Source organism: Podarcis bocagei (genome assembly GCF_964188305.1).
Source record: "Podarcis bocagei genome assembly, chromosome: 2".
Classification (NCBI taxonomy): domain Eukaryota; kingdom Metazoa; phylum Chordata; class Lepidosauria; order Squamata; family Lacertidae; genus Podarcis; species Podarcis bocagei.
In genome coordinates this window covers 66,656,306-66,671,658 of record NC_138126.1, presented here as the reverse complement: position 1 = coordinate 66,671,658, position 15,353 = coordinate 66,656,306, and the positions used below count along the sequence as shown (strand labels likewise).

General features: G+C 42.7%; 1 protein-coding gene across 1 annotated transcript; it reads left to right on the top strand.

The window, feature by feature from the left end:
* The first annotated feature begins 3 nt into the window (after positions 1-3).
* MRPL22 (mitochondrial ribosomal protein L22) lies at positions 4-12,741 on the top strand. Its single transcript, XM_081181156.1, has 7 exons — positions 4-87; positions 228-273; positions 4,223-4,358; positions 7,493-7,558; positions 8,563-8,640; positions 10,253-10,322; positions 12,465-12,741. The coding sequence occupies exons 1-7, from the start codon at positions 63-65 to the stop codon at positions 12,674-12,676; spliced, it is 633 nt and encodes a 210-aa protein (XP_081037282.1). The 5' UTR covers positions 4-62; the 3' UTR covers positions 12,677-12,741.
* Positions 12,742-15,353: the final 2,612 nt, after the last annotated feature.

The window sequence follows — 15,353 nt, the reverse complement described above, 5'->3', positions numbered from 1 at the left end:
GGGAGGGGGGAATCGCCCTTCTCTGCTGTCGTAAAATAGGCAGACGGGTTGTGGCTGCGAAGATGGCGGCGCCCGCAATGCTCGGGGGTGAGTTTGGCGGTGGGGAGGGAGGAAGAGGAAAACGACGGTGGAATGTGCACGGGGAGGGGGGGCTGAGCATTCCTCCACCACCCCACAAAACAAAACCTCCAGCTTCCTGCCCTTAATGGTTCGTTTCTCGTTTTTAGGGGCCGCCCGATTGTGGAGCTTCTTCAACTCCGCCCGGACCGGGAGGTGAGTCTGCCCTGCGAAAGGGTCTGGAGGCCGGTCGCTGTTGTGGCTGCGGAGGAGACCGCAGTATCTCTCTCTCTCTTTCTCTCAGGGTGATGAAGAGGCATCTGGCGCACGAAAACAGCTAATGCAAAGCTGTCATCATCTTCTTTTAAGGGCACTTTTTGTGCATTTGGTGGTGTAGAATTATGGCGCCCAATGCAGCACTTTGGTCGTAGTCATTATCCAGGAGCTCGAGTGCATGACCAGCAGCAGTAACCACTGAGACCTGAACAAATCTTCCAAAGGTTTCTGTACTCCCGTACTTAACAGCCTTGTATAGGGATTGTGGTTTAGGCAGTGCTGTTGCCGTCAGCTGGAGAAGAAAGGGCTAGGCTGTTTGTGCCTCCAAGGCCCAACCTGCCTCTAGAATCATGGAATCAGAATTGTAGAGATGGAAGGAACCCTGAGGGTCAACTAGTCCAACCCCCAGCAATGCAGGTACATTGGTACCTCAGGTTACATACGCTTCAGGTTACAGACTCCGCTAACCCAGAAATAGTACCTTGGGTTAAGATCTTTGCTTCAGGATGAGAACAGAAATTGCGGCGCGGCGGCAGTGGGAGGCCCCATTAGCTAAAGTGGTGTCTAGGTTAAGAACAGTTTCAGGTTAAAAATGTACTCCGGAACGAATTAAGTACGTAACCAGAGGTACCACTGTATATCAACTAAATCATCCATGACAGGTGGCCATTCAACCTCTCTGCTTTCTTAAATCAGTGCAGGAACAGAAAACTTATTCCATCAGCAGCTACTAGGCTGCCCGGCTGAGGAATTTGCAGCCTTGAAGTGACAGTATATAAATGCAATCAATCAATAGGAGTATCCACCTGATGGTGAAATGAAACACCCTCAGATTGTGCTTGAGTACAGATAATATTTAAGTGAATGAAGGTATGTGCAGAACGTCTTCACTCTCAGGTTATCATGCCTTGGACGTCATTTCTTGGTAACCTCTAGAATGGACTGCCTTGAAGAGGGTCCAACAATTTCATTTAGTTCACAGTACAGCTGCCAAATTGCCAGAAAGGACCAGGCACTATAAGTCAATTGCTCTGCTTCCTGATCAGTTTCTGGGCTCAGTTTAAATCCCTTCACAATTTTGGACCAGAATATCTAAAGGATTGTGTCTCCCTATGTGTGGTTAAGATATGCATTAGAGGTTTTTCTTCAAGTTGACGTGCAGCAGGTGATTACTCTGGAAAGCTCCCCCCCCCCATCATCACTGAACACAGGAGCCTTTGATAGGGTACAAAAATGTTTATGAAACTTCACTCCTTGTCCCTCAGCTGCAGAGTTACTAGGAAAGAAAAGTGAAGGCCAGCATTTCATTAGGTGACCAGGAGGGAGCACACTTGTACTGCACAATGAGAAGCCATTCTCATTCAGTAGGGTATTACAGAAGAACAGTAGGGCTCTGATCTTCGTTAATGAAGAACCACAGGGGAAAGATTTGGGAAGAATAAAAACACATGCACAGTTTTTATTTTATTTTATTTCAGTGGGATTACACTTATCTGCATGGTTAATGAATCACACCTTTATATAAGATGGCTTTAATGAGTATAATCCAAAGCCAGTATTTTGCATCCTAATGGCAAAAATAAGCAATAGTTTCCATTTGTTTCCTTTGGAGAAGTTAATTATAGAGTTGAAATTCTTCTGGAATTATTCTGCTACTGGTCCAACCAATAGGATCTAACAAACTTGGGCTGTGCTGGGAGACAGCTTGTGCTTGCTTTTAATTTTACAGCCTGACTCTTGGTATTTGAATACCATTGTGAAGACACAAAATACAGATGTGCATGTGCATATTTTTACAGATGGAAAAAATGAACATTTCAGGAAACTTGATATGTAATATATATATTTATTTCTTTTTACGGACATTAACATGATTTGATAGTACTAGCTGAGACCCAAGGTGGATAAATGCTTTTTTAATTATGAAAATAATTTAAAAGATATGTATCTGTAAATACGAATAGCAATAGGTATTTCCTGTGTTCTCTCTATAGGGGTGTCTTGAGCACTAGAGGGTGCCATCACCTAACGGTTTCTTGCACATGGGTAATTTGTCTCTGCTGAAATGTGACTGGATATGGAGAGAGTGGACAGAAACTAAAGAAAAAATAAATATTCCAGTGCCCAAGTTGTGTTTCTCAGACAGAAATTCTCCTATGCTATATGGCACCTTGCTTCTGAAATTGAGGAGGCTATAAAAAGAATTTTGCAATATTCCAGAAGCTTCTGTGCTTCAGAAACGAGTGGATTTGTTTTGCTTGTTTTAAATACCGTTGATACTGCAGAAGCCTTAGTTATTTCTATGGGTCACAGCTGTGCGAATGGATCACATGGAACTACTGGTTGCATCTCACAGCCTGTGAATTGCATCCTACACTGCATGTGGGGAGTTCTGCTCACACAACAGGACTTCCCTTTCTGCTGCTCTCCCCAGGCACCCTTAAAATCGGCTTTGGGGGGGGTCTTCCAACCCTCTGGAGCAGATTTTAAGGGAGGGTGTGCGGGGAAAGGAGGGAAATGTTCAATTGTGCAAGTGGAATTCTACCACACTAGTTGAGCAGCGGACGCGGGTGGCGCTGTGGGTAAAACCTCAGTGCCTAGGACTTGCTGATCGTATGGTCGGCGGTTTGAATCCCCTCGGCGGGGTGAGCTCCCGTTGTTCGGTCCCAGCTCCTGCCCACCTAGCAGTTCAAAAGCACCCCTAAGTGCAAGTAGATAAATAGGTACCACTTTATAGTGGGTAGGTAAACGGCGTTTCCGTGTGCTGCGCTGGTGCAGGCTCGCCAGAGCAGCTTCGTCACGCTGGCCACGTGACCCGGAAGTGTCTCCGGACAGCGCTGGCCCCCGGCCTCTTAAGTGAGATGGGCGCACAACCCTAGAGTCGGACACGACTGGCCCGTACAGGCAGGGGTACCTTTACCTTTACCTAGTTGAGCAGCAGTGTTGGATATGGCCCCATGTGAGCGTTTTATTCAGCCTTGGGACCTTTCCCTCTTTCTGCAAGTGGCAAGAACTGATGTAGCCCTGCAAAGAACAACTGGGCCTGAATTCTTGCATAGTCATTTCTGGGCATCAATAAGTTCTTACAGTGTTCCAGAGGGAAACTTAAAGGGCCTTAGTCTTAAGAAGATGCCATGCACACTTTGTATCATTAACAAATTCTAGGTCTGTGTCATTATCTGAACAGAATTAGAAATAACTTGCACATATTCTACATGGCACCTGTACGTGCCAAATAAGGTAAACTCCATATGCATTGGAAATTTGCCTTCTCATAATACCTTTCATGCTATGCATGCCTGGCAGCTTTAGTGTCCCTCCCACAACTAACCAGTGTATAATCTTTTTCAAGGAAGTAAGCAAAGCTGAATTATAAAAACTGCTAATCACTGAAATTCTTTCCTTTCCCCCCAGAAAGACCCAGCTTTCTTATTTTCCTGTCTCCAATCCCAGTCCAGAAGTTAAATCATTTAGTTGGAATAATAAGAGAAGTACTGGGAGACATATGCCCAAATTAAAACGTTTAGTGTGTGGTTTCTGTTAGTTACTTCAAGCTCAGCTTTTCCCATATAGTGTATCTAACTGAATCAATACCACTTCATTTAGTAATTGATATTGAATATATTATTAGGAGCATATGCCCATAATGTATAAATAGGATAGCATTATGGATGCTGCCTATTGGGCTATCTTTGCCCCCTTTCCTTGCATTAGGCCTACTGCCCCTCAAACCAGCAGGGCAATTGAGCCATCTTGGAGTATGTTGCTCATTGGTTAGGAGAGACAATGAAAGAGCACATTCTGATAAGTTGGGATGAAAAGCATCTAGCAATCAACCTCTTAAGTGATTATTATAATCTTGGTGGAATGACAAATTCTTGTCTCACAGGTTACTAGCACCTTGCAGTGTTCCTCTTCTGTCAAATATCCATACAAGTGCATCTCTTGGGGATATTGGAAGATGGGAAAAGAAGAATAGGGTGGTTTATCCTCCACAGCAACCAGGAGAACCTCGAAGACCTGCAGTAAGACTTACATCTATATATTACAGAATTGTAGAGCAATGAACAGGGGTTCATTTTGTCTGTTTTTGCAAGGCTGTAATTTCCGAGAACAAGGCTAGCACTGCATTTGTATCAAACACACAGGCTTAAATGTTGAAAGCAATGACCCCCATTTTTTAAAAAAAAATTGTTAATTTTTTTGGGAAAAAAATAAAAATTAATTCACAAAAAAAGGAAGCAGTGTCTCCCAGACTTACCATATCCCAGCAGCTCTTTGGCACAATTAATGAGTGAAATAAAACATGATTTGTTCAGGATCATTACTCAGTTTTCATCCACAAGCCTCTTTGAGTTCTGTCAGGGAAAAAGACAGGGTATTATTATTATTATTATTATTATTATTATTATTAATTCCAGCCTTCCGATTTTGATTTTGTCCTCCGTAATAGCCAGTCAGCCTTTTCTTGCTATTTAGCATGTCAGTCCTCACTGGCTGGTTTTTTAAAAATAATTTTTTAAGTTTTTTTTTTTAATGTAAGGTCAAAAGTACAAAAGATGTAACTTTGCCTAGTAACTGTTGTGGTTATGTTTTTCTGGTTTGTTTGTACTTTAGAATTTATATTAACAAAAAGCTCAGTGGCCGTTATTTAGTGTGTGTGTGTGTGTTGTTGTTGTTTTGTTTCACTAAAGATGTACGGCACTTCTGCAGACCTTGTGGTTTTCCTGAACATGTTGAAACCTCCTTCCATTTTGGCTACATAAGGATCCAGTCTCAGGAAATTGAGTTTGCTGTTAGTATCTAGGATATGTGTGCTTGGCTAGATGGCCATGCACATCATGCTAAGTTTTTAAAGTATCATTTATTTTATTCTCCCCTCTGGTAAACAAAATAGATGCTAGATCTTGAATAGACATCATAGGATAAGGCATATGTATCCCTAATTCTGTAGAAATTGAGTCTCCTTCTGTCTGCTGTGTACAGCTAATGGGTTTATTCTGGCCTGAATTTCACTGTGATCGCATCCTTATTTCTCCTGCCTTGGGCTGTACTTAGGAAACTGTAGCCATAGTGGTACCCTTGTCAGCTTCCATTGTGTGCGGAACTAGATAAACTAAATATTAAAAGGCTGGTCACTGCAGGAAAGAGATGCTATTTTTAAAAAAGCTTGAAATCACTAGCTGGTAGCATGATATATGGGGCACTTGGGAGACTTGTATGAAAACTCTTTCAAGTTTTCCCATCAGGTATAGTAATCTTGGTCTTGCATTTTTTACAGCTTTTCTTTACCTTTAAATAATGAATTTACTGTCAGATGGTTTGGCTTGCTGCTGAGCGCAGCTAAAATGAAAAATGGTTTCACTGCAGACACATACAGTATTTATTTTTAAGTTCCTCATTTTTGTCTTCTGTGCGCATTTATCGGCTCTGCGAGCAATATGATTTGAAGTATATACACTATATTTTTGAGCAACAAAGCACACATGAAATTTCACTTCTCAAATGATTAATGTATCTGGGTGAATTTTGCTTCTCTTTTACAAAGCTTTTTTAAAAAATATATAAAAATGCATTCCCATTCTGTAGCTGGTACTGGACCTTACGTGTGTTAGCAAAATAATAGTTGTGAAGGGATTATTATAAGCAGCTTTTTAATCAGTTGTATACTGAGAACTTAACCTGCACTGACCTATTTTGTTAGGGTTGCCATATAACAAGAAATAGTTGGGCTTTTGGGGGGGGGGGATTATTGAGCTTCTTGAGCATGGGTTGCCATACACCTGGATTTTCCTGGACATTTCAGCAATTACTGCCAGGACACTGTTTCCGATGGGCGAATCCTGGCAATGTCCGGGAAATTCCAGACATATGCCAACCATATGTTATGTGCATTAATTTCATGAAATGTATCTCACCTATGAAGACTGATTGAGGCACAGCTGAGAATTAGTATGGTAGTTGAACAGCTTTGTGTTGAGCAATGCTAGAAAAATCTGTGTCAAAGGCCTGTTGGCTAATTTTTGCACCTGGAAAATGGAAAGGATGAATTCATTTCAACACGGAGTGAACTGTGTGTGGAGCATGGATCCTTTCCGTCCATGGCCAGCTGCAAAGATCAACAGGTGTTTGCAGGTAGGAGAGGGAGAGACAAGCAGACCCATTCAGCACTGTGGTGGGAGAAGAGTACTGGAAGATAGTGGGGTCATGGAAGACCCATGGCAGTGCATAGCTAGGCAAAGCAAGCAGCTGGTCAGCTGTTCCCTATGTTATCTGTAAGTATGTATTAAATTTCACTGCTTCAGTATACAGTGGTACCTTGGTTTATGACCATAATCCATTCTGGAGGTCCATTTGTAAACCAAAACAGGTCGTAACCCAAGGCGCGCTTTCGCCAATGGGGCCTCCAAAACAAACAAACAAACAAACAAACAAAAGGTTGTAATCCAAAAAAAAATTGTTCGTAAACCAAAATAATTGTTCGTAATCCTAAAAAACCGGCCGTAATCCATTTTTTTTTTTTTCAAACTGGGATGCGCACTTCTGGGTTTGAATTGGTCATAATCCAAAATGGTTGTAAACTAGGCTGTTCACAAATCAAGGTACCACTGTACTAATGTGTGCCCACCTGAGAAGGGACTATAGCTTAGAGGTAGAGTGCATATTTTGCATGCAAAAGGTCCCAAATTCAATTCCTGGCAACCTCCAGTTAAAAAAAAAAGATATTTTCTAGCAATCTCAGAAAATATAAATATATTTTCCTGAGAACCTGGAGAGATGCTGCCAAGTAGGGTAGGTGGGACAGCAGTGTGATGCACCATTTCTGATACCTTTTTAATCTGCATCAAGCCATTGCATAGCACTGTTTAAAAGCAGGGACAAGTCAGCCAGACTATAGTTGGTGACCATAAAGCTGCCCACATGAAATACTAAGCGTTATTTATTATGTAGTAAGAGACAAATGACACAACATGGTTGGAATTAGTTTTCGCTGCTTCCATTCTTGCCTGTTGCTGCCATGTAAAGTCTGTCTGACATAATTTTTGGCAGGTGAAGGAGGAAATGTTTTCTGTTCTCAAAGTAGTAGAGGAACTGAGGGTGGTGGGGAGAAAACAAAAGACATTGTTGTCCCCAGAACATAAACATCTCTTTTATATAGGAAATATACCACTGTCGAAGACACATTAAATACAGTAAGGACAAGATGTGGTACCTGGCAAAACTGGTAAGAGGATTGATTTTTGTAGGCTTAATCTTGTTAGGATTATGAGATTTCTTTTCTTGGTGATGGCTGTATTTTCGCGCCCTCTTTACACGTGGTTGCATTTTATTATTTTTTTAAACCCTCTTTCCTTGTAAAATCCCTGGATAAAATGTTACGTAAGTTTACTTAAAGAAGCAGAGGATGCTTTGCGCTACTGTGCAAGAAGATCCTGCTCTGCCATTTTGTCCTGGTTGGGGGTGGGCAGGGAATATACCAGGAGGAGATTTAGATAATATAAACTTTTGGTGGGATGCATGGAGTGTAGCAAATACTGAAAAATGAAGAATTGCTTAAATTTCCTCTGGAAAAAGCATTGCAGGATCATTTGCAGAGGTCAAGTCAGGTCCCCTGTATCTGTTGACTATGGCTTTCTCATGTTACAGTTTCCACGTGGAAACCTTTTGAAACTCTCTTCATGCCCTAAACTGTTATTTATGTGTGGGAAACATTCTTAGTGACAGCTTATGCCAGGTGAAGGCAAGCCACATAGTGGGGGCTGATCATACAGCAATTGCATAGGTTGCTGTGTCAAGCAGCTGCACATGAAAATAGTTTTAAATAGCCTTTTCCTTTCTGCAAAACGCCAGCCAGCATGACCAACAGTCAGGGATAATAGGAGTTGCAGTCCTTCAGCACTTGGCACGCCACAGTTTAGCCATATGTGCACAATAGATTTGAAAGCCTTATTCATCAGAAGCTTTCTATTTATTTATTTTGTAGTGCATTTGAGATTAGGAATTTTTCTTCTCGGTATCGATTTGGTAGTCCTTAATGCTCTTTGTCAGAGTTTTTGTTTGTTTTAGTTTTTTGTACTATAGCACTTCTATAAAACTGTGTAAAGCAACTCAGTGTTGCATAGTTCGTCTACACTGAAACTGATGCTTATGATGTGGTTTGTTTCACTATATATGAATTATATACTGTATTGAGAATTTCTCCCATCTCTGTGTTGCTTTTCATTTCAGATACGAGGCATGTCCATAGATCAGGCACTAGCTCAGTTGGAATTCAATGACAAAAAGGGAGCAAAAGTGATAAAAGAGGTATGTTACAAGTTTCTTCAGAATTTAATTTACCATTCTCTATTAAATCCATATATTTCTATCTTTTAGATGATATTTCTGGGCTAGTTCATATTGTTTATAACTGGTTTATTCTTTTATAAGCCTTGGGTTGTATGCTGTATTTTTGAACTGCTTAGAGAACTTTGTTAACTGCAACACACACACACACACACACACACACACACACACACGGGATGTGTGTGGCTGAGAGCTTGCATAGTATCTTGCAGAAGTCTCTCATCCTCACTCAGTGTTGTGCAAGTTGATGTGGGTATATCTAATTTTCCTGGCAGGATTTTTATGCCTGAAATGGCATTTCCACTTTTGTGCTGGCAAAAGTGTAATAATAATAATAATAATAATAATAATAATAATAATAATAATAATTATTATTATTATTATTATTATTATTATTATTATTATTATTTATTTGTACCCTGCCCATCTGGCTGGGTTTCCCCAGCCACTCTGGGCGGCTTCCAACAAAGATGAAAAATACACTAAAATGTCACATATTAAAAACTTCCCTAAACAGGGCTGCCTTCAGATGTGTTCTAAAAGTCTGGTAGTTGTTGTTCTCTTTGACATCTGGTGGGAGGGCGTTCCACAGGGAGGGCGCCACTACCGAGAAGGCCCTCTGCCTGGTTCCCTGTAACTTGGCCTCTCGCAATGAGGGAACCGCCAGAAGGCCCTTGGAGCTGGACCTCAGTGTCCGGGCAGAACGATGGGGGTGGAGACGCTCCTTCAGATATACTGGACCAAGGCCATTTAGGGCTTTAAAGGTCAGCACCAACATTTTGAATTGTGCTCGGAAACGTACTGGGAGCCAATGTAGGTCTTTCAAGACCGGTGTTATATGGTCTTGGCGGCCACTCCCAGTCACCAGTCTAGCTGCCGCATTCTGGATTAGTTGTAGTTTCCGGGTCACCTTCAAAGGTAGCCCCACGTAGAGCGCATTGCAGTAGTCCAAGCGGGAGATAACCAGAGCATGCACCACTCTGGCGAGGCAGTCTGCAGGCAGGTAGGGTCTCAGCCTGCGTACCAGATGGAGCTGGTAAACAGCTGCCCTGGATACAGATTTGACCTGCGCCTCCATGGACAGCTGTGAGTCCAAAATGACTCCCAGGCTGCGCACCTGGTCCTTCAGGGGCACAGTGACCCCATTCAGGATCAGGGAATCCTCCACACCTGCCCGCCTCCTGTCCCCCAAAAACAGTACTTCCGTCTTGTCAGGATTCAACCTCAATCTGTTAACCGCCATTATATTGTTTGGCACCTGTGGCAGGGAAGCCTCTGACTCTGGATGCAGTGGCACAGAATGTAGAGCGATTTGGGGAACTAGACTGTTTGCAGTCCTACTTCTGTGTGGGAAAAGAAAGTTTTCAGTTTGGCTGGGGTTAAAATCTGTCACAGGACATGTTGCCATGAGGTAGGGAAGCTAATAAGCAAAGTACCCTAAGGCAAGGAAGTTGAAAAAATACATGGTTTCCTTTTTTAATTTAAAGGTGAGTAGGTATTACTGTGCATATGAAAACTCCAGGATTAAAAATTTACATAATCTTAATTTGTAATTTTTCCTTTTTTACAATAGGTCCTTCTAGAAGCCCAAGAAATGGCGGTGAGGAAGCATAATGTAGAATTTAGATCCAACTTACACATTGGTAAATAGTTTATTATTATAGAAGACATATTCTAAAGGGCCATCCCTTTCTCTGCCCTGCAACCACCTTTGCCCCTAGAAAAGCCTCTCTGGAAGGTTGGCAGGCCATTCTGAACAATTAGGGATGGGTTACATAAGGTTTGGAGGGTGGTGAAAGCTCAGAGTCCTGAAAAGTGAACTTGATAAGGTAAGGAAAGTCCGTCCGTCCCCCCCGGCACTTCCTGTGTCCATCTAACTTTGCTCAACAGGGCCCAACCAGAGTTTTGTGTATCCAATGTGTTCCATAGTTTGGCATCTCCGAGTAATAATAATAATAAATAATAGCCTTGGCATGAGAAAATTTCTCTACTGGAAGGTCACATAAAAAAAATTCAAATTAAATGTTGGGTTTTTTAAAAAAAAGTAATCCATGCTAAGGATGATTGATTGATTCCCACTCCAATCAAATATTTTGGTTCAAATATTATTGTTTATTGGAAAAAACTTCCATTTGTACAGCAAGTAAAATACACACGGCATATCCCCCACCCCCAGTATGCTTACTAAACACAACCTAACTGATCCCAGGTGATTAAGGGCATCAGAAAATGTTGTGATTTTTTTATTCCTGCCCCCCTCACAAAGAAAAATCCCACAAAAGTTTGATGAAAGCTTCAAAATGGAGGGTTTTGTATGTCTCTCAGTGTCCTGCAGTTTCTTGGTTTATTAAGTACTGAAATGTCATGAGAGCTATTACATAAAAATCAGTGGGATATGTCTAAGATGAGGATGTCAGATTCATTGTGTTGATTTTGAGTATCTGTGTGCTTAGATAGGGGAAAGGTTTAATCAACACAACATGTAAAGCCTACTGATTACCTGTATACACAAGACTTCACAAGTTTTACTGAGTGCTTTCAACTTCAATGGGAGTTCTTGGCCTACTAGCCATTTTATGTAGAGTACAGATTCCTTGGAGCAAATATATTTCATTTCTCAAATTCTGGCAAGGAGTGGACTTGCCTGATGACATCTTCCAATAGATTAAAGATAGGCTTCTAATTTCCTAGCACTGTTGGGGATAGCAGCAATTTTACAATCAGCATACTTTACCGATAGCTTCATAAAAAGTAGGGTAGACCTTTGAAAAGTTATTCAACCTGCCTGTGGATTAAGTATAACCTCAGTTCTTGCAGCTGTGGTTGTTTGACATTACTTGCCCTAGCATTTGTATACATGAAAAGTGCATTATTCCATATAGGTCTTAAACACAATAATCCATTTTTCATCATCAGCCCATTTCTGTTGGTTTGTAATTCATTTTGCTGTGGCAGGTTAGCCAGCAGTTCACACTTCACTTCCCAGCAACTGGTCATCTTTCAACCTTTAATTGAGGTAAAAAGGTTCTAAATTAAGTGCATTTAGATCTGGCATTTAGGTATAGCTCTCTGAGTTCTCCATATCAAATGGACCCTTTTAACTTACCTTTATAATGCTGCTGTCATAGGAAGTTCATTTCTCTTTTAAACATATGATGACAAAAAGCAGTATAGAAATGGCTTCTAGCAAAGCGGGAAATAAAATGTCACTTCGTCATGATTCATAACGCCTCGAGTGGACATTCTAGGGCAAAGTGACTGACCAGCTTAGTGAATTATGCTTTCCTAGGGGAAGGCTTAAAATGGGTGGGGTGGGTTTTGGCTGCACAAAAACCTTTGATAGATGAAACTCACAGTTATAGAAGAAATACTTAGTGAAAAATGAGTAACAGTAGTAGGTTTCATTAATTTGTTTAATGTTTTTGCTGCTGGTTGTCACAGGTCCTGTTTTTTCACCCATTTTTTAAAAATATATATTTTCTTGTGTACTAATTTCTTCTATGCCATGTTGTTACCACACTTCTTTAATAAAGTTAGTGGTCTGCCTAAATGGGGGTCGGGGCATTCTGAAGGTAAAGGATTTACATATATCTTTATTGTAGGCCCAGATAAATAAAGAGGACCGGTACATTTTTCCATGGTTTGTTTTGTAATTTTTGATGTGGCACATTAAAAAGAGAATTCCAGGTCTGTCAAGGCATTGAGTGAGCCAGATTTTTTAAAATAGAATTTATGTTATGGCCTGCATTCTCCCTTTCTTTTAACGTCTATTTTATGTCTTCTAGCTGAATCCTTCTCTGGAAAAGGGCACTACCTGAAAAGGATCCGTTACCATGGCAAAGGCTTTTTTGGCATTATGGACAAAGTCAAGTGCCATTACTTTGTGAAATTAGTCGAAGGCCCACCTCCACCTCCAGAGAAACCAAAGACTGCTTTAGATCACGCAAAGGAGTATGTGCAGCAGCTGCGTAGCCGAACCATTTCTAACACATTGTAATATTCCCCACTGTGTTGTTCCCTTTTTTGTGATAACCATGTAAATAAAGTACATTTTAAAAATCAGTTTCTAATTAGGCTCAGGTGTCTCCTATAGACACAAAAATGTGTACGGTGACTAGGAAAGAATACCAAGCACTAGGCAAGTACAGTGCCTCAGATCTAGATGATACTTCAGAAAAGTGGTAGGGAATGGTCTCAAATGAGGAAACTACAATCTGATTTTTCAGTTTGCATCATTCCCAGTAGCACTTTCACTGGGAGTATTGCCTTTCTTGATCTTTTAGTCTGCAAGTATGCTTTAGCACATGCTGAGAATGCAAAAAAGATTTAATGGGATATCCAATCTAAAGGGGGCTTGCATTGACAGAAGTGCTTTTAGCTACTGGAATGATAGTAAATGGATTCTGCCCTAGTTCAATTAATGGTGTTTTGGGTTTGTAGCTATTTTAGATTTCCGCCCTGTAGTTGAAACACTTTTAAAGCATTATAGATCTACTTCATTAAAGTGTCCCAGCCTGAACATGGGGCATATGCGTAACGCTAGTTACAAATTTGTGAGGGGTGAATGTCTCAAATTACAATATTTTCTGAATAATAATAATAATAATAAATTTTATTTATATCCCGCCCTCCCCAGCCGAAGCCGGGCTCAGGGCGGCCAACAACACTAAAATAGTGCAACATTATAAAAACATCATAAGAATTAATTAAAATCAAAATTGATGGCAACCATAAATTAAGTATTGTAAAGATTGCCAAAGGAGGGAGTCAGGCTGTGCCCTAACCAAAGGCCTGGTGGAACAGCTCTGTCTTGCAGGCCCTGCGGAAAGATGTCAAGTCCTGCAGGGCCCTTGTCTCTTGTGACAGAGCGTTCCACCAGGTTGGAGCCGCAGCCGAAAAAGCCCTGGCTCTAGTTGAGGCCAGCCTAACCTCTCTGTGGCCTGGGACCTTCAAGATGTTTTTATTTGAGGACCGTAAGTTCCTCTGTGGGGCATACCAGGAGAGGCGGTCCCGTAGATACGAGGGTCCTAGGCCGTGTAGGGCTTTGAAGGTTAAAACCAGCACCTTAAACCTGATCCTGTACTCCACCGGGAGCCAGTGCAGCTGGTATAGCACCGGATGAATGTGATCCCGCAGCGAAGACCCCGTAAGGAGTCTCGCTGCGGCATTCTGCACCCGCTGGAGTTTCTGGGTCAGTCTCAAGGGCAGCCCCACGTAGAGCGAGTTACAATAATCCAGTCTGGAGGTGACCGTCGCATGGATCACAGTGGCTAGGTCAGGGCGAGAGAGGTAAGGAGCCAACTGCTTAGCTTGGCGGAGATGAAAAAATGCTGCCTTTGTTATAGCTGCAATCTGCGCCTCCATGGAGAGGGAGGTATCGAAGATTACACCCAAACTCTTAACGGACGGTGCTGGCACTAATTGCACCCCCGCAAGAGATGGGAGTTGCCCCCTCAATCCCATATCGTCCCGTCCCAGCCAGAGGACCTCTGTCTTCGAAGGATTTAACTTCAACCGGCTCCCACGTAACCATCCAGCCACAGCTTCCAAGCATCTGATCAGTGTGTCTGGGGCCGAGTCAGGATGGCCATCCATCAACAGATAGAGTTGGGTGTCATCGGCATACTGATGGCAGCCCAGCCCAAAACTCCGGACAAGCTGGGCGAGGGGGCGCATAAAGATGTTAAAAAGCATCGGGGAGAGAATCGCACCCTGAGGCACTCCACACACCAAGGAGTGGCGGGATGACAGTTCCCCCCCAAGCGCCACCCTCTGTCCCCGACCAGAGAGAAACGAGCGCAGCCATTGAAGGACTGTGCCCTGGATCCCCACGTCGGCGAGGCGGTGGTCCAGAAGTTCGTGATCGACCATGTCGAAAGCTGCTGACAGATCTAGAAGAATCAGCAGCCCCGACCCGCCTCGGTCCAGCTGTCTACGAAGATCATCTGTTAGGGCGACCAGAGCCGTCTCGGTCCCATGACCAGCGCGGAAGCCGGACTGGAATGGATCCAGAGCCGATGTTTCATCCAGAAACCTACCAAGCTGTTCAGCAACCGCTCTCTCAATCACCTTACCCAGGAATGGAAGATTCGAAACTGGGCGGTAATTGGATAGATCTAAGGGATCTAATGATGTTTTCTTTAAGAGCGGACGCACCACTGCCTCCTTCAGTTCCCCTGGGAATGTCCCGGTGCCAAGGGACAAATTGATGATATCCCCCAGGGGGGCCCGCACCTCGTCTGGACACGCTCTAATCAGCCAAGACGGGCACGGGTCGAGAGGACAAGTGGTGGGTTTTCCAGCTCGGAGGAATCTGTCCACATCGGCTGGGGATATCCGGTCAAAGTGGTCCAATACTGGACCCGAGGACAGTCGAGGGGCCTCCAGTTCCTTTATTGTATCCAAATTGGCAGGGAGGTCATGGCGGAGCGACAGGACCTTCTCCGCAAAAAAGCTCGCAAATGCCTCACAGCTGTGTGTCGAATTGTTATTTAAATTTGGCTGTCCTTCGAGGGACGTTAAAGACCGAATTATACTAAATAATTGTGCCGGGCGAGAGCTAGCGGATGCAATGGAGGCCGAGAAGTAGGACTTCTTAGCGGCCTTCACTGCCATCTCGTAGGTTTTCATAAAAACCCTATAAGATGTTCTTGAGGCTCCGTCACGGGCACCCC